Source organism: Salmo salar, chromosome ssa21 (genome assembly GCF_905237065.1).
Source record: "Salmo salar chromosome ssa21, Ssal_v3.1, whole genome shotgun sequence".
Classification (NCBI taxonomy): domain Eukaryota; kingdom Metazoa; phylum Chordata; class Actinopteri; order Salmoniformes; family Salmonidae; genus Salmo; species Salmo salar.
Window position 1 is genome coordinate 35,850,398 of NC_059462.1, and position 24,551 is coordinate 35,874,948.

The window sequence follows — 24,551 nt, forward strand, 5'->3', positions numbered from 1 at the left end:
ACGAAGTTTCAAGTTTATTTGTCATGTGTAATGAATATTCACTTGAGCTCTCATGATAATGCATATTTCCAGATTAGCTGCTATTAAAAGTTCCAGTTAACGAGGCCACAACACCACACAAAACACATCTGCCGGCCTTCTCAAGTGGCCTCACTAAGAGTGGAAAAGAAAACAGCTATAATACCATAACACACTGCAATAGTATTTCCTATAAACATAGAAATCATGGCACATTCTTTTTTAAATTAACTTTTATCTAGTCTATTTAGTTAGATTTTATATTTAATTAGTCAACCAGTAACAGTTATTGGGTAACCAATGTGTGTTTAGATTCCGTGAGATTTCCACCATGAGAATGCCGTTTGCCAGGTCTAAAAAGTACACTAATTTTACAGTATCTACAATGAAAGCTTTTGGGAAGGAGCCAGGGCACCAGGGTGAGGTTGCATGCGCTGAGACTGTGACTGTGGTGAACTTAGAGACTAAGGTACTAGTTGTGACAGCTTGCGTGAAAACACAGACCATAAATAGAGCATAATTGTCTGATTCATCTCAGTGATTCAGCTACATATGCGCATGCACACACATGCACGTACTGTACTGTATGCACTGCAGTACAGGAGTGTGTCACAAGAATGCTTGCTCCTGAAAGATAGAGAGAGAGACAGAGACAGACAGCGAGAGAGAGGCGTAGAGAGAGAAACAGAGAAAGAAAGAGAGAGGGATACAGAGTGTATTTCAAGAGCACTTGTCCAACTCCATTCACAAGACTGGCACTTGGGCCTCCAGCTTTAAATGTCTCTATAAATTCTCTCTGCTAGTCCACAGAGTGCTGACATAATGCATACCTACGGTGTCTGTAATGGAGAACAAATGCAAACACTACTCAGTATGGCCTAAAGACAGCTTGTAACAGTGTGCCAATGCATTTCTATTTGAAAGGTCTGTTTGTACACAGTGCTTAACTTGGGATGAAAGAAGTGCAGGAGCTGTCTTTTTCCAAGTCGGTCCATTAGATTATGCTTACCGATATTCACAAATTACATTATGCTATAGAAACCGCTATAGACACATTATTCACTGTTAAGGTTTTATACACATTTTCCATGACTTCTCCATGACTTTTAACCAAATTTGAATGACTATTATTATAGCCCACATGAAAAACTAAGCATTATTGACACTGGAAGGTTGCTGTGTCTGATCCCATGTACCTACCATCTCTTGCTGTTGTGCCCTTGACCAAGACACTTAACCCCCCACAAAGTAGAACTGTAATGTGGTCAACCCCATCTGGAGAGCTCCTGTGTGTGCAGGCTTTTAATCCAGCCCTGAAACACCCAAGTCTGCTTATCAAGGTCCTGTTGAGCAGCTGATGTTTAGGCTACGATGTGGTTAGACCAGGGCTTGAACAAAAGCCTACAAACCCATGCAGTAGCTATCCTGGAGGATGGTATAAAATATTGCAACATTACAACCAAATTCTTGTCTTTATAAAATTATTCCCTCAATCAATGAATCAGGGATCAAATGGATAAGGTAGGCTACTTCAAAGCAAGATATCTAACTAGACATGTTTATATTCACAATACTGTATATACAAAAGTAGGAAGACACCTCTTCAAATTAGTGGATTCGGCTATTTCAGCCACACCTGTTGCTGACAGGCCTATAAAATCGAGCACACAGCCATGCAATCTCCATAGTCAAACATTGCCAGTTGAATGGCCTTACTGAAGAGCTCAGTGACTTTCAACGTGGCACTGTCATAGGATGCCACCTTTCCAACAAGTCAGTTAGTCAAATTTCTGAACCTGTTAGAACCTGCCCTGGTCAACTGTAAGTGCTGTTATTGTGAAGTGGAGATGTCTAGGCGCAACAACGGCTCACCCGCGAAGCGGCCACAAAAGCTCACAGAACGGGACCTCTGTGGGTTTCCATGGCCGAGCAGTCACACACAACCCTAAAATCACCATGTGCAATGCCAAGCGTCAGCTGGAGTGGTGTAAATCTTTCCGCCATTGGACTCTGGAGTGATGGAAATGCGTTCTCTGGAGTGATGAATCACATTTCACCATCTGGCAGTCCAATGGACGAATCTGGGTTTGGCGGATGCCAGGAGAACGCTATATGCCGCCCCAATGCATATTGCCAACTGTAAAGTTAGGTGGAGGAGGAATAATGGTCTGGGGCTGTTTGTCATGGGCTAGGCCCCTTAGTTTCAGTGAAGGGAAATCTTAACACTACAGAATACAGTGACGATTTTGTGCTTCCAACTTTGTGGCAACAGTTTGGGGAAGGCCCTTCCTGTTTCAGCATGACAATGCCCCTGTGCACAAAGCGAGGTCCATACAGAAATATTTTGTCGAGATCGGTGTGGAAGAGCTTTATTTATTTATTTTATTTATTTAACCTTTATTTAATCAGGTAGGCAAGTTGAGAACAAGTTCTCATTTACAATTGCGACCTGGCCAAGATAAAGCAAAGCAGTTCGACACACAACAACACAGAGTTGCACATGGAGTAAAACAAACATACAGTCAATAATACAGTAGAAAAATAAGTCTATATACAATGTGAGCAAATGAGGTGAGATAAGGGAGGTAAAGGCAAAAAAGGCCATGGTGGCAAAGTAAATACAATATAGCAAGTAAAACACTGGAATGGTAGATTTGTAGTGGAAGAAAGTGCAAAGTAGAAATATAAATAATGGGGTGCAAAGGAGCTAAATAAATAAATACAGTAGGGGAAGAGGTAGTTGTTTGGGCTAAATTATAGATGGGCTATGTACAGGTGCAGTGATCTGTGAGCTGCTCTGACAGCTGGTGCTTAAAGCTAGTGAGGGAGATAAGTGTTTCCAGTTTCAGAGATTTTTGTAGTTCGTTCCAGTCATTGGCAGCAGAGAACTGGAAGGAGAGATGGCCAAAGGAGGAATTGGCTTTGGGGGTGACCAGAGAGATATACCTGCTGGAGCGCGTGCTACAGGTGGGTGCTGCTATGGTGACCAGTGAGCTGAGATAAGGGGGGACTTTACCTAGCAGGGTCTTGTAGATGACCTGGAGCCAATGGGTTTGGCGATGAGTATGAAGCGAGGGCCAGCCAACGAGAGCGTACAGGTCGCAGTGGTGGGTAGTATATGGGGCTTTGGTGACAAAACAGATGGCACTGTGATAGACTGCATCCAGTTTATTGAGTAGGGTATTTGAGGCTATTTTGTAAATGACATCGCTGAAGTCGAGGATTGGTAGGATGGTCAGTTTTACGAGGGTATGTTTGGCAGTATGAGTGTAGGATGCTTTGTCGCGAAATAGGAAGCCAATTCTAGATTTAACTTTGGATTGGAGATGTTTGATGTGAGTCTGGAAGGAGAGCTTACAGTCTAACCAGACACCTAGGTATTTGTAGTTGTCTACATATTCTAAGTAAGAACCGTCCAGAGTAGTGATGCTGGACGGGCGGGCAGGTACGGGCAGCGATCGGTTGAAGAGCATGCATTTAGTTTTACTTGTATTTAAGAGCAGTTGGAGGCCACGGAAGGAGAGTTGTATGGCATTGAAGCTCGTCTGCAGGGTTGTTAACACAGTGTCCAAAGAAGGGCCAGAAGTATACAGAATGGTGTCGTCTGCATAGAGGTGGATCAGAGACTCACCAGCAGCAAGAGCGACATCATTGATGTATACAGAGAAAAGAGTTGGCTCAAGAATTGAACCCTGTGGCACCCCCATAGAGACTACCAGAGGCCTGGACAACAGGCCATCCGATTTGACAAATTGAACTCTATCAGAGAAGTAGTTGGTGAAGCAGGCGAGGCAATCATTTGAGAAACCAAGGCTATTGAGTCTGCCGATGAGGATGTGGTGATTGACAGAGTCAAAAGCCTTGGCCAGGTCAATGAATACAGCAGCACAGTATTGTTTCTTGTCGATGGCGGTTACCATATCGTGACCAGCTCTGAAACCAGATTGCATAGCGGAGAAGGTGCGGTGGGATTCGAAATGGTCGGTAATCTGTTTGTTGACTTGGCTTTCGAAGACCTTAGAAAGGCAGGGTAGGATAGATATAGGTCTATAGCAGTTTGGGTCAAGAGTGTCCCCTCCTTTGAAGAAGGGGATGACAGCAGCTGCTTTCCAATCTTTTGGAGTCTCAGACGACACGAAAGAGAGGTTGAACAGGCTAGTAATAGGGGTTGCAACAATTTCGGCAGATCATTTTAGAAAGAAAGGGTTCAGATTGTCTAGCCTGGCTGATTTGTAGGGGTCCAGATTTTGCAGCTCTTTCAGAACATCAGCTGACTGGATTTGGGAGAAGGAGAAATGGGGAAGGCTTTGGCGAGTAGCTGTGGGGGGTGCAGTGCTGTTGACCACGGTAGGGGTAGCCAGGTGGAAAGCATGGCCAGCCATAGAAAAATGCTTATTGAAATTCTCAATTGTAGTGGATTTATCGGAGGTGACAGAGTTTCCTATCCTCAGTGCAGTGGGTAGCTGGGAGGAGGTGTTCTTATTCTCCATGGACTTTACAGTGTCCCAGAACTTTTTTGAGTTTGTGTTGCAGGAAGCAAATTTCTGCTTGAAAAAGCTAGCCATGGCTTTTCTAACTGCCTGTGTATATTGGTTTCTAACTTCCCTGAAAAGTTGCATATCACGGGGGCTGTTCAATGCTAATGCAGAACGCCACAGGATGTTTTTGTGTTGGTTAAGGGCAGTCAGGTCTGGAGAGAACCAAGGGCTATATCAGTTCCTGGTTCTAAATTTCTTGAATGGGGCATGCTTATTTAAGATGGTGAGGAAGGCATTTAAAAAAAATAACCACTGACGGGATGAGGTCAATATTCTTCCAGGATACCCGGGCCAGGTCGATTAGAAAGGCTTGCTCGCTGAAATGTTTCAGGGAGCGTTTGACAGTGATGAGTGGAGGTTGTTTGACCGCTGACCCATTACGGATGCAGGCAATGAGGCAGTGATTGCTGAGATCTTGGTTGAAAACAGCAGAGGTGTATTTAGAGGGCAAGTTGGTTAGGATGATATCTATGAGGGTGCCCGTGTTTACGGCTTTGGGGTGGTACCTGGTAGGTTCATTGATAATTTGTGTGAGATTGAGGGCATCAAGCTTAGATTGTAGGATGGCTGGGGTGTTAAGCATGTCCCAGTTTAGGTCACCTAGCAGCACGAGCTCTGAAGATAGATGGGGGGCAATCAGTTCACATATGGTGTCCAGAGCACAGCTGGGGGCAGAGGGTGGTCTATAGCAGGCGGCAACGTTGAGAGACTTGTTTTTAGAGAGATGGATTTTTAAAAGTAGAAGTTCAAATTGTTTGGGTACAGACCTGGATCGTAGGACAGAACTCTGCAGGCTATCTCTGCAGTAGACTGCAACACCGCCCCCTTTGGCCGTTCTATCTTGTCTGAAAATGTTGTAGTTAGGGATGAAGATTTCAGAGTTTTTGGTGGACTTCCTAAGCCAGGATTCAGACAGGCTAGGACATCCGGGTTGGCAGAGTGTGCTAAAGCAGTGGATAAAACAAACTTAGGGAGAAGGCTTCTAATGTTAACATGCATGAAACCAAGGATATTACAGTTACAGAAGTCATCAAAAGAGAGAGACTTGACTAGCCTACACAGAGTCCTGACCTCAACCCCATCAAACACCTTTGGGATGAATTGGAACGACGACTGCGAGCCATGCTTAATCGCTTAACATCAATGCCCGACCTCACTAATGCTCTTGTGACTGAATGGCAGCAAGTCCCCACAGCAATGTTCCAGCATCTAGTGGAAAGCTTTCCCAGATGAGTGGAGGCTGTTATAGCAGCACGGAATCCATATTAATACCCATGATTTTGTAATGAGCAGGTGTTCACATGCTTTTGGTCATGTAGTGTATGAGGCTTAAATATTAGTGTTTCAGGGAAGATCTATGCACAGCAAATTATTTGTCTTTAGGCTATTCTTCGAATATTTTTTGCATTGTAACAATTACATGGCGACTGTTTAATAGAGGAGAATCCCAGCCTTCCAACGGTGCAGATTTATTTAGGCTCTACAGTGCCGGTGGAAAGGCGACAACGACATGAATGCTTAGTTAGCTATAGTTATAACTAACGAGATAACTGCTGCATGTTATGTTTTGAATTGGCCTTAATAGTTAGTCTGTTGTCTGTCATTATTTTATACCTTCTGCTGAAATGTCCTGCTCTCTCTCTCGTTGGGCAACGGTCCACTCGCAATGGCACACACCCAGCAAAGACATGCACTGAAGGGTCATTCCTATAATTGCTGATATGTAGATTTTTATTGCCTGGAAGCACACTACATGACCAAAAGTATGTGGACACCTGCTCGTTGAACATCTTATTCCAAAATGCATGGGCATTAATATGGACTTGGTCACCCCTGTGCTTCTATAACTGCCTCCACTCTTCTGGGGAGGCATTCCACTAGATGTTGAAACATTGCTGCGGGGACTTGCTTCCATTCAGCCACCAGAGCATTAGTGAGGTCGTGCACTGATGTTGGGCGATTAGGCCTTGTTCATGGGTCGGCGTTCCAATTCATCCCAAAGGTGTTCGATGGGGTTGAGGTCAGGGCTCTGTGCTGGTCAGTCAAGTTCCTGCACACCGATCTCGACAAACCATTTCTGTATGAATCTCGCTTTGTGCACGGGGGCATTGTCATGCTGAAACAGAAAAGGGCCTTCCCCAAACTGTTGCCACAAAGTTGGAAGCACAGAATAGTCTCGAATGTCATTATATGCTGTGGTGTTAAGATGTCCCTTCACTGGAACTAAGGGGCCTAGCCCGACCATGAAAAACAGCCCCAGTATCACATTTTAAGGTAAGACCCAGATGCAAACAGTGTCGAAGAAACAAAGTTTAATTCCAAAACGGGGGCAGGCAAACAACAGGTCAAGGCAGGCAGGGGTCAATAATCCAGAGAGGGTGTAACGGGTCCAGAATGGCAGGCAGTCTCAGGGTCAGGGAAGGCAGGGTTCAATAACCCATTACGGTGGGGTAAAGTACAAAATGTCAGGCAGTCTCAGGGCAGGCAGAACGGTCAAAACCAGGAAGGACTAGAAAACAGGAGCAAGAAACAGGCAGGAGCAGGGAAACAAACTCTGGTAGGTTTTATTAACAAAACGAACTGGCAACAGACAGAGAACACAGGTATAAATACAAGGGGGATAATGGGGAAGATGGCAACACCTGGAGGGGGGTGGAGACAAGCACAAAGACAGGTGAAACATATCAGGGTGTGACACCTATACCATTATTCCTCCTCCACCAAACTTTACAGTTGGCACTCTCCATTGGGGCAGGTTGTGTTCTCCTGGCATCTGCCAAACCCAGATTCGTCCGTCGGACTGCCAGATGGTGAAGCGTGATTCATCACTCTAGAGAACGCATTTCCACTGCTCCAGAGTCCAATGGAGTGTGTGACTGCTCGGCCATGGAAACCCATTTCATGAAGCTCCCAACAAAAACAACAAATGAAATGAAATCAAATTGTATTTGTCACATGCGCCGAATACAACCTTACAGTGAAATGCTTACTTACAAGCCCTTAACCAACAATGCTTTAAGAAGTTAAGAAAAAAAATAATAAGTGTTAAGTATAAAATAGATAAATAAATAAAAAAGTAACATAATTAAACAGCAACAGTAAAATAACAAGTGAGGCTATATACAGGGGTACCGTACAGAGTCAATGTGCAGGGGCACCGGTTAGTTGAGGTAATTGAGGTTATATGTACATGTAGGTAGAGTTAAAGTGACTATGCATAGATTATAAACAGAGAGTAGCAGCAGCGTTAAAGAGGGTCTGGGTATCCCTTTGATTAGCTGTTCAGGAGTCTTATGGCTTGGGGGTAGAAGTTGTTAAGAAGCCTTTTGGACCTCGACTTGGCGCTCCGGTACCGCTTGCCGTGCGGTAGCAGAGAGAACAGTCTATGACTAGGGTGGCTGGAGTCTTAGCCAATTTGTAGGGCCTTCCTCTGACACCGCCTGATACTGTAGAATCAGGAAGGCGTCTACAATATTACTGCATGTAATAATACTTTTTCTAATGTGTCCTCACTTCTGCTACTCTAATCAGGAATGAATTAATTGACAACTACACCTACTGTAAGTAACATAAAGGTTTACTTGTTCACTGCATCTGCAGTAAATTGGCCTTTTTCTTCAGTGTTCTCTCTTCTATCAGGAAAGCAAATCTCTAGACAATTTAAGATCTTAATTATCTTCAGACACCTTTTCCATTCGAACAGTGTGTACATACAGTGGGTGTTTCTCAAAATGCGTACTACTGTGCTCTGAGCATGCAAATTGGAGCACACAAGAGTCAGAGTATGATGCCTCATGTCAAACCAGATGCATAAAACTCTTTGCATTCCAGCGGAAGTCAGGCTGTGGTGCGTTTTGTGTACCACATGCGTTCAATATCGGGGCTCCCGAGGGGCACAGCGGTCTAAAGCACTGCATCTCAAAGTAGATGTCCTAACCGACTTGCCAAAACTATAGTTTGTTAACAAGAAATTTGTGGAGTGGTTGAAAAACAACTTTTAATGACTCCAACCTAAGTGTATGTAAATTTCCGACTTCAACTGTAGCTAGCAGATAATTATGAAGTTAAACTTTTTCTTTGTGTATATCTTGTTTTGTTTCTATTGCCATTGTCTTGGCAGGAAGAAGGTTCAGTGAATGGGGAGGTGCAGCGTGAGGTTATACCGCAGGGAAAGTGCGAGTGCTTCTCAGTTGTAATGTTTCATCTGTTCTCCACACTCTCGTCCTCACAAGAACATACTCTAGAGAACATCCTCAGAGAATGCACTCAGAGCATGAGTGTGGAGCACGGTAGTATGCATATTGAGAAACACCCAGTGTCTCATTTAATCTATGACAGAGAAAACATTCTTGATTTTCCATTTCCTCTCTTGTTTCTTCTGACTGGTTGTCTCATGGCAATATGGGTGAGTCTTATTGTCTGTATTCCAAACGGCATCCTATTTCCTATTAAGGGCCACAAATTTTTACCAGGGCACATAGTGCTCTAGTCAAAAGTAATGCTCGCCAGAGGTAGCCTGACTGCCATTAGGTACCGAGATGAGATCCTCAGACCCCTTGTGAGACCATATGCTGGTGCGGTTGGCCCTGGGTTCCTCCTAATGCAAGACAATGCTAGACCTCATGTGGCTGGAGTGTGTCAGCAGTTCCTGCAAGAGGAAGGCATTGATGCTACGGACTGGCCCGCCCGTTCCCCAGACCTTAATCCAATTGAGCACATCTGGGACATCATGTCTCGCTCCATCCACCAACGCCACGTTGCACCATAGACTGTCCAGGAGTTGGCGGATGCTTGAGTCCAGGTCTGGGAGGAGATCCCTCAGGAGACCATCCGCCACCTCATCAGGAGCATGCCCAGGCGTTGTAGGGAGGACATACAGGCACGTGGAGGCCACACACACTACTGAGCCTCATTTTGACTTGTTTTAAGGACATTACATCAAAGTTGGATCAGCCTGTAGTGTGGTTTTCCACTTTAATTTTGAGTGTGACTCCAAATCCAGACATCCATGGGTTGATAAATTGGATTTCCATTGATTATTTTGTTGTCAGCACATTCAACTATGTAAAGAAAAAAGTATTTAATAAGATTATTTCTTTCATTCAGATCTAGGATGTGTTGTTTAAGTGTTCCCTTTATTTTTTTGAGCAGTATATCTCCGAATCCCTGCGTCAGGGGTACATTAGGTCCTCCATTTCACCCGTCTCCTCGAGTTTATTTTTTGTGAAGAAGAAGGATGGAGGTCTTCGCCCGTGCATTGATTATCGAGGTCTTAATAAAATCACGGTGGGGTACAGTTACCCGCTACCTCTGATTGCCACGGCGATTGAGTTAATGCACGGGGCGCGCTTCTTCACTAAATTGGATCTCAGGAGTGCGTACAACCTGGTGTGTATCCGAAAGGGAGACGAGTGGAAGACAGCATTTAGTACCACCTCAGGGCATTATGAGTACCTCGTTATGCCGTACAGGATGAAGAATGCTCCATCAGTCTTCCAATCTTTTGTAGATGAGATTTTCAGGGACCTGCACGGTCAGGGTGTAGTGGTATATATGTAGTGGTATATATCGATGACATTCTGAGATATTCCGCTACACGCGCCGAGCATGTGTCCCTGGTGCGCAGAGTGCTTGGTTGCCTGTCGGACCATGACCTGTATGTCAAGGCTGAGAAATGCCTGTTCTTTCAACAGTCCATCTCCTTCTTGGGGTATCGCCTATCCACGTCAGGATCGGAGCTGGAGAGTGACCGCATTGCAGCCGTGCGTAATTGGCCGACTCCAATCACGGTGAAGGAGGTGCAGCGATTTTTAGGGTTTGCCAATTACTACCGGAGGTTTATCCGGGGTTTTGGTCAGGTCGCTGCTCCCATTACCTCACTGCTGAAGGGGGGTCCGGTGCGTTTGCAGTGGTCGGCTGGGGCGAACAGGGCTTTTAGGAAACTGAAGGCTCAGTTTACCTCGGTTCCTGTGTTGGCTCATCCGGGTCCGTCTTTGCAATTCATAGTGGAGGTGGACACGTCTGAGGCTGGGATAGGAGCTGTGCTCTCTCAGCGCTCGGCTACGCCACCTAAGTTCTGCCCCTGTGCCTTCTTTTCTAAGAAGCTCAGCTCGGCGGAGCGAAACTATGATGTGGGGGACCGGGAGCTGTTGGCTGTCGTCAAGGCTTTGAAGGCGTGGAGACATTGGCTTGAGGGGGCTAAACACCCTTTTCTCATCTGGACTGACCACCGCAATCTGGAGTACATTTTTTATTTTATTGTTATTTTACCAGGTAAGTTGACTGAGAACACATTCTCATTTACAGCAACGACCTCGGGAATAGTTTCAGGTAGGAGGGATGAATGAGCCAATTGTAAGCTGGGGATGATTAGGTGGCCGTGATGATCTGAGGGCCAGATTGTGAATTTAGCCAGGACACCAGGGTTAACACCCCTACTCTTACGATAAGTGCAATGGGATCTTTAATGACCTCAGAGAGTCAGGACACCTGTTTAACGTCCCATCCGAAAGACGGCACCCTACACAGGGCAGTGTCCCCAATCACTGCCCTGGGGCATTGGGATATTTTTTAGACCAGAGGAAAGAGAGCCTCCTACTGACCCTCCAACACCACTTCCAGCAGCATCTGGTCTCCCATCCAGGGACTGACCAGGACCAACCCTGCTTAGCTTCAGAAGCAAGCCAGCAGTGGGATGCAGGGTGGTAAGTTGCTGACATCCGGGAGGCGAGGAGACTGAATCCTCGCCAGGCAAGGTGGGCCATGTTTTTCACCCATTTTGTGTTTACCCTCTCTTACAGACCAGGTTCCCAGAATGTGAAGGCAGACGCATTGTCCCGGCTGTATGACACAGAGGAGCGGTCAATGGATCCCACTCCCATAATCCCAGCATCTTTTTTGGTGCCACTGGTAGTATGGGAGCTGGACGTGGACATTGAGCAGGCATCACGTACAGAGCCCGTTCCCCTCAGTGTCGAGCTGGGCTGTCCACGACCGATTGATATACTGGGCTCACACGTCACCCTCCTCTGGTCATCCTGGGATTGGTCGGACGATGCACTGTCTTAGTGGGAGGTACTGGTGGCCCATTTTAGCTAAGGACGTGAGGGATTATGTTTCCTCCTGTTCAGTGTGCGCCCAGTGCAAGGCTCCTAGACACCTACCCAGAGGTAAGTTACAACCCTTGCCCGTTCCACAACGGCCGTGGTCGCACTTGTCGGTGGATTTCATAACCGATCTTCCACCTTCACAAGGTAACACCACGATCCTGGTCGTTGTGGATCGTTTTTCTAAGTCCTGTCGTCTCCTCCCTTTGCCCGGTCTCCCTATGGCCCTACAAACTGCGGAGGCTCTGTTTACACACGTTTTCCGGCACTACGGGTGCCTGAGGATATAGTGTCTGATCGGGGTCCCCAGCTCACGTCAAGGGTCTGGAAGGCGTTCATGGAACGTCTGGGGGTCTCCGTCAGCCTTACCTCGGGTGTTCACCCTGAGAGTAACGGGCAGGTGGAGAGAGTTAACCAGGATGTGGGTAGGTTTCTGAGGTCTTATTGTCAGGAGCGGCGGGGGAGTGGGCGGCGTTCGTGCCCTGGGCAGAGATGGCTCAGAACTCGCTTCGCCACTCCTCCACTAACCTCTCTCCCTTGCAATGTGTGTTGGGGTATCAGCCGGTTCTGGCCCCTTGGCATCTGAGTCAGACCGAGGCACCTGCGGTGGACAACTGGTTCCAGCGCACGGAGGAAACCTGGGATGCCGCTCACGTCCACCTTCAGCGCGCCGTAAGGTGCAAGAAAGTTGGCGCAGACTGTCGCTGCAGTGAGCGGCAGGGTCTGGCTCTCGACCAGAATCCTGCCCCTCCGCCTGCCCTGCCGGAAGCTGGGTCTGCGGTTTGTGGGGCCAAAGTCCTGAGGAGAGGGAACAAGGTATGTTATAGGTTAAAGCTTCCCCCCCATTATCGTATTAACCCCTCGTTCCATGTGTCTCTCCTCAGGCCAGTGGTGGCTGGCCCGCTCCAGGAGGCTGAGGTGTGGGAGGTTCCTCCGCCCCCTTTGGACATTGAGGGGGCCGCGGCGTACTCCGTTCGATCCATCCTGGATTCGAGACGTTGGGCGAGGGGCCTTCAGTACCTCGTGGACTGGGAGGGGTTCGGTCCGGAGGAGAGATGCTGGGTTCCGGTGGAGGATGTGTTAGATCCTTCCCTGCTGCGAGAGTTCCATCGTCTCCATCCGGGTCGCCCTGCGCCTCGTCCTCCGGGTCGTCCCCAAGGCCGGTATCGACGCGCTGCTGGAGCTGCGTGTGGGGGGGGGGACTGTCACTTCTGCTGAAGTCGATGCCCCTCCTTGTTCGCGTGGTGCTCGGCGGTCGACGTCACTGGTCTTCTAGCCATTATTGATCAGTTTTTCATTTTCCATTGGTTTTGTCTTGTCTTCCTACACACCTGGTTTCAATTACATTCATTACATGTTGTGTATTTAACCCTCTGTTTCCCCTCATGTCCTTGTCAGTGATTGTTTGTATGTTATGTACTCGTGTATTTTGTATCGGTGTGCGACAGGTTATTTTTACCCATGTTATTTTTGTACGTTGGTTTTGGAGTTCGTTTTTTTGTTAATAAAACTACTCCAGTTTAACCAAGTTGGTTTCTCCTGCGCCTGACTTCCCTGCCACCTACACACACGACTATGACAGTTATAGCCACAGGGATATCTTCACTTCAGTTTGCTCCTCAATTAATGTACCTTTCCATAACAGCATGGTTTTGAAAGATGTGTGTGATGAAGAGGACCACAAACCTTTAAAAGTAAAAGAGACAGGAATGTTCCACCTCAGAGAAGAGGACCGTGGTTCAATATGAATTACTTCTAATGATTGTATGTGCAAGGACAGGATGTGAGAAACAAGATTTGTAAAATATAGCTATTAACCTATAGCGACTCAATGCACCAGACCACATTGAGGTGAGGTGATATCCCATTCCACTCCACTCCTAAATCTAAATCAACATAAAGATTCGCTGAGTGAGTTGTCATTTTCGCCATATATCCAGGATATAGAGTGTACAATCAAACCAATTTAAAACTCTCAGTCTCCAAAATGCTCTTTGCTCACTCACTCACTGGAATCCATTTCTTGTTCATTTTTCTGATCATGTATTATTTTGTCTAAAGCTCTCTCTCCGCTCTCTCTCACACACACACCCTACTTCTTCCCATTGGCCATATGAAAATCCTAACATTCTGATCCGCCCTAACATCCTGATCCAATCAAACATCTCTCTAATTTTCCCTCTGATTGAGCCTATCTATTGAAAGCTGTGATTGAAGTGTGTGTGTATTTTTGTCATATGTGATGCGATGTGATTGCAGTCCATGACTAAGACCTGTTGTGTGAGAAACGAGCCTGATTGCATGGTTCATTTGTTCTCCCTCTGCAGAGCCAAGCCGAGGCGCACTACAAAGGCAGTAAACATGCCAAGAAGCTCAAAGCACAGGAGAACACCAAGAATAAGTCGCCTAAGAGTTCCCTTCCTCCTCCACTTCCTCCTCCCCTGGACAGTGCAAAGACAATCACCACCACAACCTCCACCACCTTGACCAGCACTGTCACGGGCAGCGACTCTGACCAACCAGGTATGTGGAAACTTTAGCTCTTGTGTGTCATCCTTTCCTCTCCATGCTCTAGCCTTGAGTGTTATCTTGTGTCATTGCATGCTTTGTGTGTCTGTGTCTGTGTCTGTGTGTGTGGATGTGTGTGTGGATGTGGGTGGATGTGCATGCACGCTTGTGCATGCGTGTACTGTATGTGTCTTTGGAATAAGCGTTTTTCTCATTAAATTAAGTCTGACAAATGCCTTAACCAATTGAATCTCATTAACAGGCATTAGTGTGACAAGTGCCATGCTCATTGCCATGCATTTCAACCAGTTTTGCTCACTGGGATAAAGTAGTTAAACCACATCCATTTTTAGATTTTTGTTCATTGAATAATTCTAAGTTTCTTTATGGGAGTAGCTTAAAGGGGACAGACGATAATATCTAATGACTCATTGTATAGATGAATACAGTCGGAATAGACCACATGCATGTGTTACCAACCAAGGCAGAAAAGAAAGCTTCAAATCTAAACCAATGTGTTGTAAAATGTACATTTGCACTAATTTCTGTTGGATCTTGATATTTTTTTAAGTCACACTGTCTGGCCTATTAGGAGCTATTTAGTATTCTATTAGGATCTCCATTAGCTTTTGCCAAGGCAGCATCTACTCTTCCTGGGGTCCAAACTGCAGGTAAGAGGGTTTCAGAAACTGCATCCCAAATGGAACCCTATTCCCTATATAGTGCACTACTATTGAGCAGGGCCCATATGACCCTGTTCAAAAGTAGTTGGATAGGGTACCACTTGGACCACAAACAGAAAGTCACTGCTCAGCCCTATTCAGAGATTAGGTTCAAGTTCTGTAATGATCCAGAGCCAGCGATACTACTCCTTAGTATTCTGTGCTGTGTCCCAAATAGCACCCTATTCCCCGTTTAGTGCACTACTTATGACAAGAGCTCTATGTAGTGCACTATATAGGGAATAGGGTGCCATGTGGGACACATCCTGTGTCTTTTCACAGAGTCACACCCAATGACTGTTAGTCGGAGTCACAGACTGCCTAGCTGGATGTTTGTGATTTTTCAGCCATTCCTGAACCTGTGACCAGAAACAAACTACATACTATAGGCAGGACCAAAACAAGTGATCTAATGATTCTGTCTCTTCCCAGCAAAATCAGCAGAGCTGGGATGGTTGTATCCCCCATATACATAACATTCTATTGAATGCAAGAATGTTGTATAATAATTTAAATTGAAAAACAAAGTTTTGAATCAGGTGTTGTTTTGTGTATCAGTTCATTGTTTTATTTTGTATTTTTTTATTTCACCAGGTAGGCTAGTTGAGAACAAGTTCTCATTTACAACTGCGACCTGGCCAAGATAAAGCAAAGCAGTGTGACACAGACAACACAGAGTTACACATGGAATAACACAATAAACAAGTCAATGACACAGTAGAAAAAAATTAAGTCTATATACAGTGTGTGCAAAAGGCATGAGGTAGGCAATAAATAGGCCATAGTAGCAAAGAATTAGAATTTAGCAGATTAACACTGGAGTGATAAATGAGCAGATGATGATGTGCAAGTAGAGATACTGGTGTGCAAAAGAGCAGAAAAGTAAATAAAAACAGTATGGGGATGGGGTAGGTAGATTGGGTGGACTATTTACAGATGGTTTATGATCGCTGCAGCTGTACATAGTCCATGTGCCATGGAATCGGCACATCGAAAATCTCTTCCCAACTATTTTGCAACTTGTATGGCGCAGCTGTCAAATTTTTGGTCCTTAAATGGAACTGGTATACTTTTATTCATTCATTTTCTTACCAATTTTGGTGTTTAATGAATGAATGTGTTGCTTTGGGATGCTAATATAATTAATCCTTGCTAGCTACTTGTCACGTCCATCGTAAGAAGGAGACCAAGGTGCAGCGTGGTAGGCGAACATTTATTCTTTATTAAAAATGAACACCGTCAATACAACAAAAACAATAAAGCACAAATGAAACGTGAAGTAAATGGCGTGCTCACAGGCAACTAACCAAAAAACAAGATCCCACAAAAACCCAGTGGGAAAAGGCTGCCTAAATATGATCCCCAATCAGAGACAACGAAAGACAGCTGCCTCTGATTGGGAACCATATCAGGCCAACATAGAAAATCAAAACATAGATATACATAATCTAGAATGCCCACCCAAATCACACCCTGACCTAACCAAATAGAGAAATAAAAGGGCTCTCTACGGTCAGGGCGTGACACTACTGCTCTATTGACCCGGTTGGTGTATATACACATTGCCACCCAAATGTATTTAATAACCTTATCTTAGGAAATGTTATGTTAACTTTACAAACTGTCTTCAAAGACTACATAGAAAAGTTTTAGTGAAAATTAGAGTTAATGAAGCAAGGTTTAATGAAGACTTTCAAATGCTAGTTTAGACCAAATATAGACCAGTGTAGTGACGTGTAGCTTGTAGATGTCATAGTGCCAGCTGGTGTAGTCAGTGTAAAGAGAGCACTATTCTCTGAAGAGAATACTACACAACTTTCTGAGAGGATCACAAATGCAAAATGACATTCATGGAAAAAGCTACAGTGCGATACTAATGCAGGGCGTTGGAGCATGGGTTTGGAGGGTGGGTGTGGTATGGTGTGTGGGAAGGGGTGGAAGGGATGGAGGGATGGTGTGGGACTGTGGGTGTGAGCTTGAGTTCAGGCGCCTTGCCTTGTGGCAATGTCCTCCATGGTGTTCTGGTACAGTACATGGTTCTGAGTGGGTGGAGGGACAGGGCCTCTCAGTGTCACAGTAGAGGGGACAAGAGTTTGACAACTTGGCTCTGTAACATTGACAGAGGGCCACATTGAAGCACACACATATGCACGCACACAGACACACACACACACACACAAAGAGAGAGATAAAGATACAGAAAACACCACTGGTCAGTAGCTCGGTCCTGCTACTGCTACTCAGCTGATCCCCCAGGGATCAAACTCTTACGCAACACACCAAAATAAAAATATAAGGGAATGTGTCACCAAAAGTTGTAATATTGTTAACGCTCCCAGACTAACTGTCAGATGTTGTGTCTCTCTCCCTTTCCCTCTCCCTCCCTCTTTCTTTCTTGATCTCAGAACAAATCGCAGTGCCTCCTAGCACGGCAGATAAAACCTTGGCTTCTCCAAATGCTTTCGTTCCCATCATCTCCACCTCCTCCTCCCTGGCAGCTTTAACAGCCATGGCCATCCCCAGTCCCTGTAATCCCGTCCTATGTGATCCCACGCCTGCCAGCCCCCCATCAGCAACACAAGTACAACTACAGGGGCCTGTTATGAAGAGCAGTGGCAGCATCAGCACCAAGCCTGGGCTCACGGCCCCCACCACTGCCGCTGCTACAGCAACTCAGCCCACGCCAGAGTCGGAGGAGGAGGAAAAAGCCAAAAAGCTCCTGTACTGTTCGCTGTGCAAAGTGGCCGTCAACTCTTTGTCGCAGCTGGAGGCCCACAACACAGGTTTGTTCCAGCATCTGTTGCTGTTTGCTCAACCGCCGTGTTAGCGTTGGTGTTACTCCTCCCGAGGTGTATGTGTTGGGTGGGGGGAAGGGGGCTTGCACACGGGCTCAATATGTCAGATGTTTGTTAGCTAACATTGACACGTATGGCTGTTATGTAGTTATAGTGGGGTCAGACGTAATACCCAGGTCAGAGAAACACTGTTGGATCTCAAGCTGACCAACGAACATTTTGGATGGGAAAACAAAATCTGTTCTACTTTTAAACCAAACAAATGAAATAGTGTTATTTTTATGTTTTATTTATGGTATTTTCCATGTGCAATATATTTAATTATGTTTTTGCCCTTTCTTCTGTCCCCTGAAGGTTCGAAACACAAAACTATGCTTGAGGCGAGGAACGGCGCAGGCCCAATTAAGGCCTATCCCAGACCGGGCTCAAAGCTCAAAGTCCAGGCCACCACCGTGTTGAAAGGCTCCGGACTGCAGAACAAGACGTTCTATTGTGAGATCTGTGATGTCCACGTCAACTCAGAAATACAGCTCAAACAGGTACACCATAGTGTCTCGTGACAGGCCTTTCAAGACCCTTTGGTTTTTACTTCTCTTTAATTTTCTTGTGCATAAATTAATTAATAAATCTTAGCTGATCAGCAGCCAGTGCGCATGCAAGATTTGTGAGATTTCTTGGTGCCGATATTAGGTCAATCACAATACAGTATAGTCAGAGGGGGGACTGGGGAAAACACATTCTGGGAAATGACTTATTTAAAATCCTTGAATTCACCTCTAAATATTTTTTTTACATGTCAAATTGATTTAACTTTGGGAACTCAAGTATGCCGGGCTTGTTGTCTTGTTACAGCTTGAAGGGACCTTACAGGCTTTTTATAATTGGCTCACCAAAAAGTGTGTCCCAAATGCCACCCTATACCCTTTATAGTGCACTACCTTTGACCAGGGCCCATAAGGATTCGCACACAGTAACGTCACTGACCTTTTTTGTTGTATTTTGTCAGCACATCTCCAGCAGAAGGCACAAGGACAGAGTGGCTGGGAAACCGATGAAACCTAAATACAGCCCTTACAACAAACAACAACGCAGCTCCACTGTCCTAGCCGTATGTATCATATATGTTTCTAATCAAAGCCCCCAAGAAAAGTTGATTTGACATCAGGGATTAATTGTTAATACATTTTTTGGCAGTTTCTTAAAAAAGCATTTAGGAATATGCATCAGTGGGCTTAAAGACTGGCCTTTATGCTCATTGAAAATAATGGCTTGTTGTTTTTGTAGTTAATTGCATTATCAATAGATTTGCTTTCTCATTTAACTCCTCTCCTATCCTCTTCTCTCCTTCAGGCAAAGCTGGCTCTTCAGAAGGACCTGGTGAAGCCTATCTCCCCTGCTGCTTTCCTCTCCAACCCCTTCTGCCCCACCACTGTCCCCTCCATCGCCCTGCACCCGCGGCCCAACTCTTCTATCTTTCAGACTGCTGGCCACCCAGGCTCCATGGGCTCCATGGGCGCCTTCCTCCGGGCTGCTCCAGGGCCCATCCGGCCCACCACCGGCTCTATACTCTTCGCCCCATACTGATTCCTGGGTCGTGACACCAGGGTTGTGTTCAGTAGGCAGAGAATGAAAGAAAATGGCAGAAACTGAGTGAATCAGGGTGGTACTATCTGAGCTTGTCCACTAATTAATGCTTGTTTTTGTCTCCCGTTTTCCCTACGGTGTGCCCTAATGGACATAACCCTGTGTATCGGTATGAGCCAGGGAGCCAGAGGTACAGTAACACAAAGGGGAAAATGACATGAGTAGACAAACAGGTCTCCTCTGACCACGTGGAACAGTGAGTGGATGACGTCCTACTACAGACAGTACCTCCCCGGTGCACTGAACTGAGAGGACTACTGCACTGCGAAGCTTGAACGAACGACAGTGTATTTATTTGATTGAACTTGCCTGTCTGCGTGCGTTGCCCTGAAGCATGAAGTACAGAGGTATAGTGGGCTCACTAAGACCACTGAGGGTCTAAGTATTGGATTCTTGTGGAATAATAAAGAGCATCAAACAGCTTCCTGAATGACTTGAAATACCATAGTCTTCCTATTTGATTAAATTAATGGACAGCTCTAGCTACATGCGTATGACAGTGTTCATCATAACAGCCCCCAGACAGAAGCACAGTCATACCTGATTCACACTATAGGGCCAATCTGAACCGCACTGGGCTGGCTTGGATATTTTCTTCTCACATTGTCCTTTCCAGTACGGTTTAAGCAACTACGGTGGATGTGCAACCAGGTCAGAACAGTTCAGCATGGCTCTGCTTGGTCTAGACCAGTAGTGTGAAAAACGGTATCAGTGCACTTTTCCAGTTGTTGCTTGATGTCATGAGTCTTGAACTGTACGTTAATACAGTAATGCAGTTTTGGCCTCTGTTCTGTCCTGGATTGTGTAAGGCAAAAAGCTGAATCTCTGTTATGATTGTCAAATAGTCTGGCTTCAACTTACAGTAGATATTCATAGTAATTCTTTAGTAACAGTGTTCTCAGTTCCTCCACTTTAGAGAGAGAAACCATTCTCTTGGTTTTTCAGTAAGAGCCAAATGTTAACTTGAGATGGATTCATGTCAATGGGAGACGTCAAGTCTGTTCAAGAAAATGTTAGTTAAAGCTCAAACACACCGGTAGGATTGTCAAACGTTTGCCTGCCGACAGTACTTAGCACCTCGGAACAGAGTGTCGGCAGTGAATATCTTTAGTGTTCACACAGCAAAGACCTTGAAGTCGTCAGCCACTCAGCCTTGTTAAAATACTCCAAACCAGAAGGTGGCAGTAGCAATGTTTGGCAATGCATGTCCGTGTGCGTTGCTTATGGTCTAGATTCCAATGTTGGCTGCAGTGCTAATGTTGCTATTTTGTAGAAAGCCCTTGTTGATACTAGCCAGATGGCCACAGCTAGATAACGAAAAAACCATTTCATTTACTCACCATAATCAAATACTGTAGGGTGTCCAATCAAAACTCATCTTTTGACCAATGGGTAAAATAATATGTTAATTATTTATACAATCCTCAACAACAACAAAAATGGTCTAAACCTCATGTCTCTATCATAAGCTGTTCAAAACTTATTGGAGATTTTATCCTTGTAGGATGGTTAAAATTAGGCTGACTAAATCAATGGAGGCCAGAGAAAAAAAAATAGGTAAAAAATCTGGAAAATAGCATTGCATTAGGCTGGATGCTGTGCGAGAATTAAGGCTACCTGACAGGCTTACCATTGAACTCATCATCTTTCTTTTAAAATCCAGAGAACATAATACAATATAGAGGTAAGATAGATATCAATTTTGAAACATGACAAGTAGTATTTTCATATTTTAGTATATACTGTTCATATAAATGCAAAGTTCCTATTCTTTTTCCAAGACTTCTCACATCAACAAGCGTATCTCTGTAACATGTCAACAGAGCACTGAGCGTACTGCAAGCTCTTTATTTTCAAAGCCTTTTACATTTAATTCAGCATTTGGAAGACGACCACAAAAACACTTTAAAATTCAAAAGTTTCGGCAGAGCTCAGTGCTTATTAACGGATGTATTAGGTTAAGAAATCGGACTTTTTGGATACAATGTTAATGATACAGTATGTTTGAAAAAGACCCCACTGAATGATTCAGAACATGAAGAATCATATTTGTCTTGATAAAATGTATTTTATAACATAAGGAAGTGAAACGTCATCACCAAAGTGCAATTTGCCCAAAGTGGGTGGACACCCTACAAACAGCCAGTGCCAGCCCATAGCCAAAAGTTTAGCTAGCTAGCTAACGTTAGCATAGCTAGCACACTAGCTAAGGACACTGCACTAACTCCGCAGCTAACACAGGCAGCTGTTTCATGGAAACTAGATAATTCATTGTGATTTAATTATGTTGTAACGATGTACGCTGAGAGTCAGGAAGCCAGTTCAGGCAGTGAATACATTTAATAAATAAACGAACAAAACAAGAAACACTAACAGTGCACCGACATGAAACAGATACAGAAACAACAATGCCTGGGGAAGGAACCAAAGGGATTAACATAAATAGGGCACGTAATCAAGGAGGTGATGGAGTCCAGGTGAGTGTCAATAAGCGCTGGTGCACGTGACTATGGTGACAGGTGTGCGTAATACTCAGCAGTCTGGTGACCTAGAGGCCAGAGAGGGAGTATACGTGACAAATGTCAATACTAGATACAGTGGTTAGCTAGCTTGGAGGAATTATTTAGTGTTGTATGCATTGTGTCTGTACACTTAGCTAGCTACCATTCCATAGCCTACATTGTAAATGAAGTGTGACTGGCTCATCTGTGGATATACGGAGAAAATGTTGTCACTTGTTGTCACTCCTGTTGATTTTCCCACATGGGGGTTCGTGCTCTCTGATTGGCTCAAGGTAAATTTGTTGGCACAGATGAGCATCGCGATTCAACATGTAGAAATGGTAAATTCGTCGCTACTGGATTGGCACGCAGCAGGTACCTCTTTTGTTCTAGCAAGACAAGAAACGGCCTCCCACTGTCATAAGTACCTATTGGCAGTGAGATTCTCAGTGTTTTTTAAGTGTGCAGATCTCAAGTCAGGATTTGACCCTTAAAGTATATTGTTCCTGCAGTAAATTATATAATCATCAGTCTTTCATTTCTTGAGAAATAGTAGAATCTATTCGTTTTCATCACTTGTAATGAGTGAATTCAGGAAGTACAGATGTTTGACCAGTTTCTCAAAACAGGAAAATAATCCAGCAGCAACCGGACATGTCATTTATTGTGTGGATTATAATTAATGGACATTTTATCAGGAGTTGATAAAAAAGTGTTAGGGCAAATAAAGTCTGACATTTTTAAGTGGAAATAACTAACCCTTGAAGACTTTAGTTTAAAAGATTTCCTGCAACAACAGGGTGATCAAATTACGATCCTACATCTGTAAACTTCAGTTTATTTCAGTGTTCATGAATTGACTGAATTGAAATGGAATTGACCCAAACCCTGTTTGTATCACCCTTTCCAAGTTGCAATACTAGTTGTACAGTATGTTACGGAGGGGGACAGACAGACATACGAGGTATTTGTATTTTTTAAGTTGAAAAAAAGCAATCCACTCCAACATGACAGAATATACAAGATACATTGAAATTGAAATGTACCTCTTCAAATAAATGTATATATATTTGGATGGTTTGCTCCCATATTACAATATTATTTTCCATAACTGAAAAATAATTGTAATTATTAAATTAATTAATTGAATATAGTTTATAAAGGAGACCTGTTGTAGAGATTGTCAATAAAAGGGATGTTCATTGAAAGAGATATAAGATCATCATATCATCATATACTCTGTGTGACATGTACAGTATTTATTTTCACATTATGTTTGTGTGATGCAATTGATGCATACATTCAGTTGTATTTGAGATATGTAATTGTTTTATTATTTGTTTGTTTGTTAAACATTTTATTTGTTTTTATTAAATACCTAAACGTATCACTTGTATTTGTAAGGACTGACGCTGGAGTAGAGAAGCAGTAGAGAAGCAGGTACGGGCAGTTAAACATTTAACAAGACAGGAACAGCGTCAGCACGCGGGTATACATATGACAATCAATGCTGAAGCAGGGAACAGAGCGGGGGAACAGACAGATATAGGGGAGGTAATGACAGAGGTGATTGAGTCCAGGTGAGTCCAATAGTCGCGTGACAGGGGAAAGCAGCTGTGCGTAATGCTGGGGAGCGTGGCGCCCGGGAAGAGCGGGAGCAGGCGTGACAGGGGAAAGCAGCTGTGCGTAATGCTGGGGGCCTGGCGCCCGGGAAGAGCGGGAGCAGGCGTGACAGGGGAAAGCAGCTGTGCGTCTTTTGCCAAATAGGGTTATCTTATGTATACCACCCCTATCTTGTCACAACACAACTGAATGGCTGCTTTGCTGGTGACACTGTCTGTGATTTATTTAGGTATACAGTACCAGTCAAAAGTTTGGACATACCTACTCATTCCAGAGTTTTTCTTTAATTTGACTATTTTCTACAATAGTGAAGACATCAAAACTATGAAATAACACATATGGATTCATGTAGTAACCAAAAAAGTATTAAACAAATCAAAATATATTTTATATTTGAGATTCTTCAAAGTAGCCACCCTTTGCCTTGATGACAGCTTTGCACACTCTTGGCATTCTCTCAACCATCTTCATGAGGTAGTCACCTGGAATGCATTTCAATTAACAGGTGTGCCTTGTTAAATGTTAATTTGTGGAATTTATTTCCTTCTCAATGCGATTGAGCCAAACAGTTGCGTTGTAACAAAGTAGGGTGGTATATAGAAGATAGCCCTATTTGGTAAAAGACCAACTCCATATTATGGCAAGAACAGCTAGAATGTCATATGCCATAACAATTAACAGAACTGTTATAGTTGAGTGATAATGCCCAAGAAGCCAGTGTTTGGAGGATATATTGGCACGGGTGTTGTTAGCAAACCGTGCCAATATATCCTCCAAACACCAGCTTCTAGGGCATTATCACTTTTATACAACAGGTTACCAACATATTCACATAATGATTTACATATTTTCATTAAAAGCGTTATTTTTATGAATTTATTCATACTATTTCAACCTTCCACAAGATATTAGTCACGTGGTACCTTCAGGCATTTGGAAATTGCTCCCAAGGATGAACCGGACTTGTGGAGGTCTTAAATTTTTTTTCTGAGGTCTTGGCTGATTTCTTTTGACTTTCCCATGATGTCAAGCAAAGAGGCACTGAGTTTGAAGGTGGGCCTTGAAATACATCCACAGGTGCACCTCCAATTGACTC

At 44.3% G+C, this 24,551-nt stretch overlaps 1 protein-coding gene across 3 annotated transcripts in view; it reads left to right on the plus strand.

Moving 5' to 3' along the window:
• znf385b (zinc finger protein 385B) overlaps window positions 1–23,044 on the plus strand; it is a 173,366-nt gene extending 150,322 nt beyond the window's left edge. For all 3 annotated transcript variants that reach the window (XM_014165173.2, XM_014165175.2, XM_014165176.2), the window contains 5 exons: window positions 13,990–14,185; window positions 17,298–17,675; window positions 18,042–18,226; window positions 18,694–18,795; window positions 19,038–23,044. In XM_014165173.2, the coding sequence (XP_014020648.1) occupies window positions 13,990–14,185; window positions 17,298–17,675; window positions 18,042–18,226; window positions 18,694–18,795; window positions 19,038–19,271 (1,095 nt within the window). In that variant the 3' untranslated portion in view covers window positions 19,272–23,044. The remainder of the gene's footprint in view (window positions 1–13,989; window positions 14,186–17,297; window positions 17,676–18,041; window positions 18,227–18,693; window positions 18,796–19,037) is intronic.
• The last annotated feature ends 1,507 nt before the right edge of the window (window positions 23,045–24,551 follow it).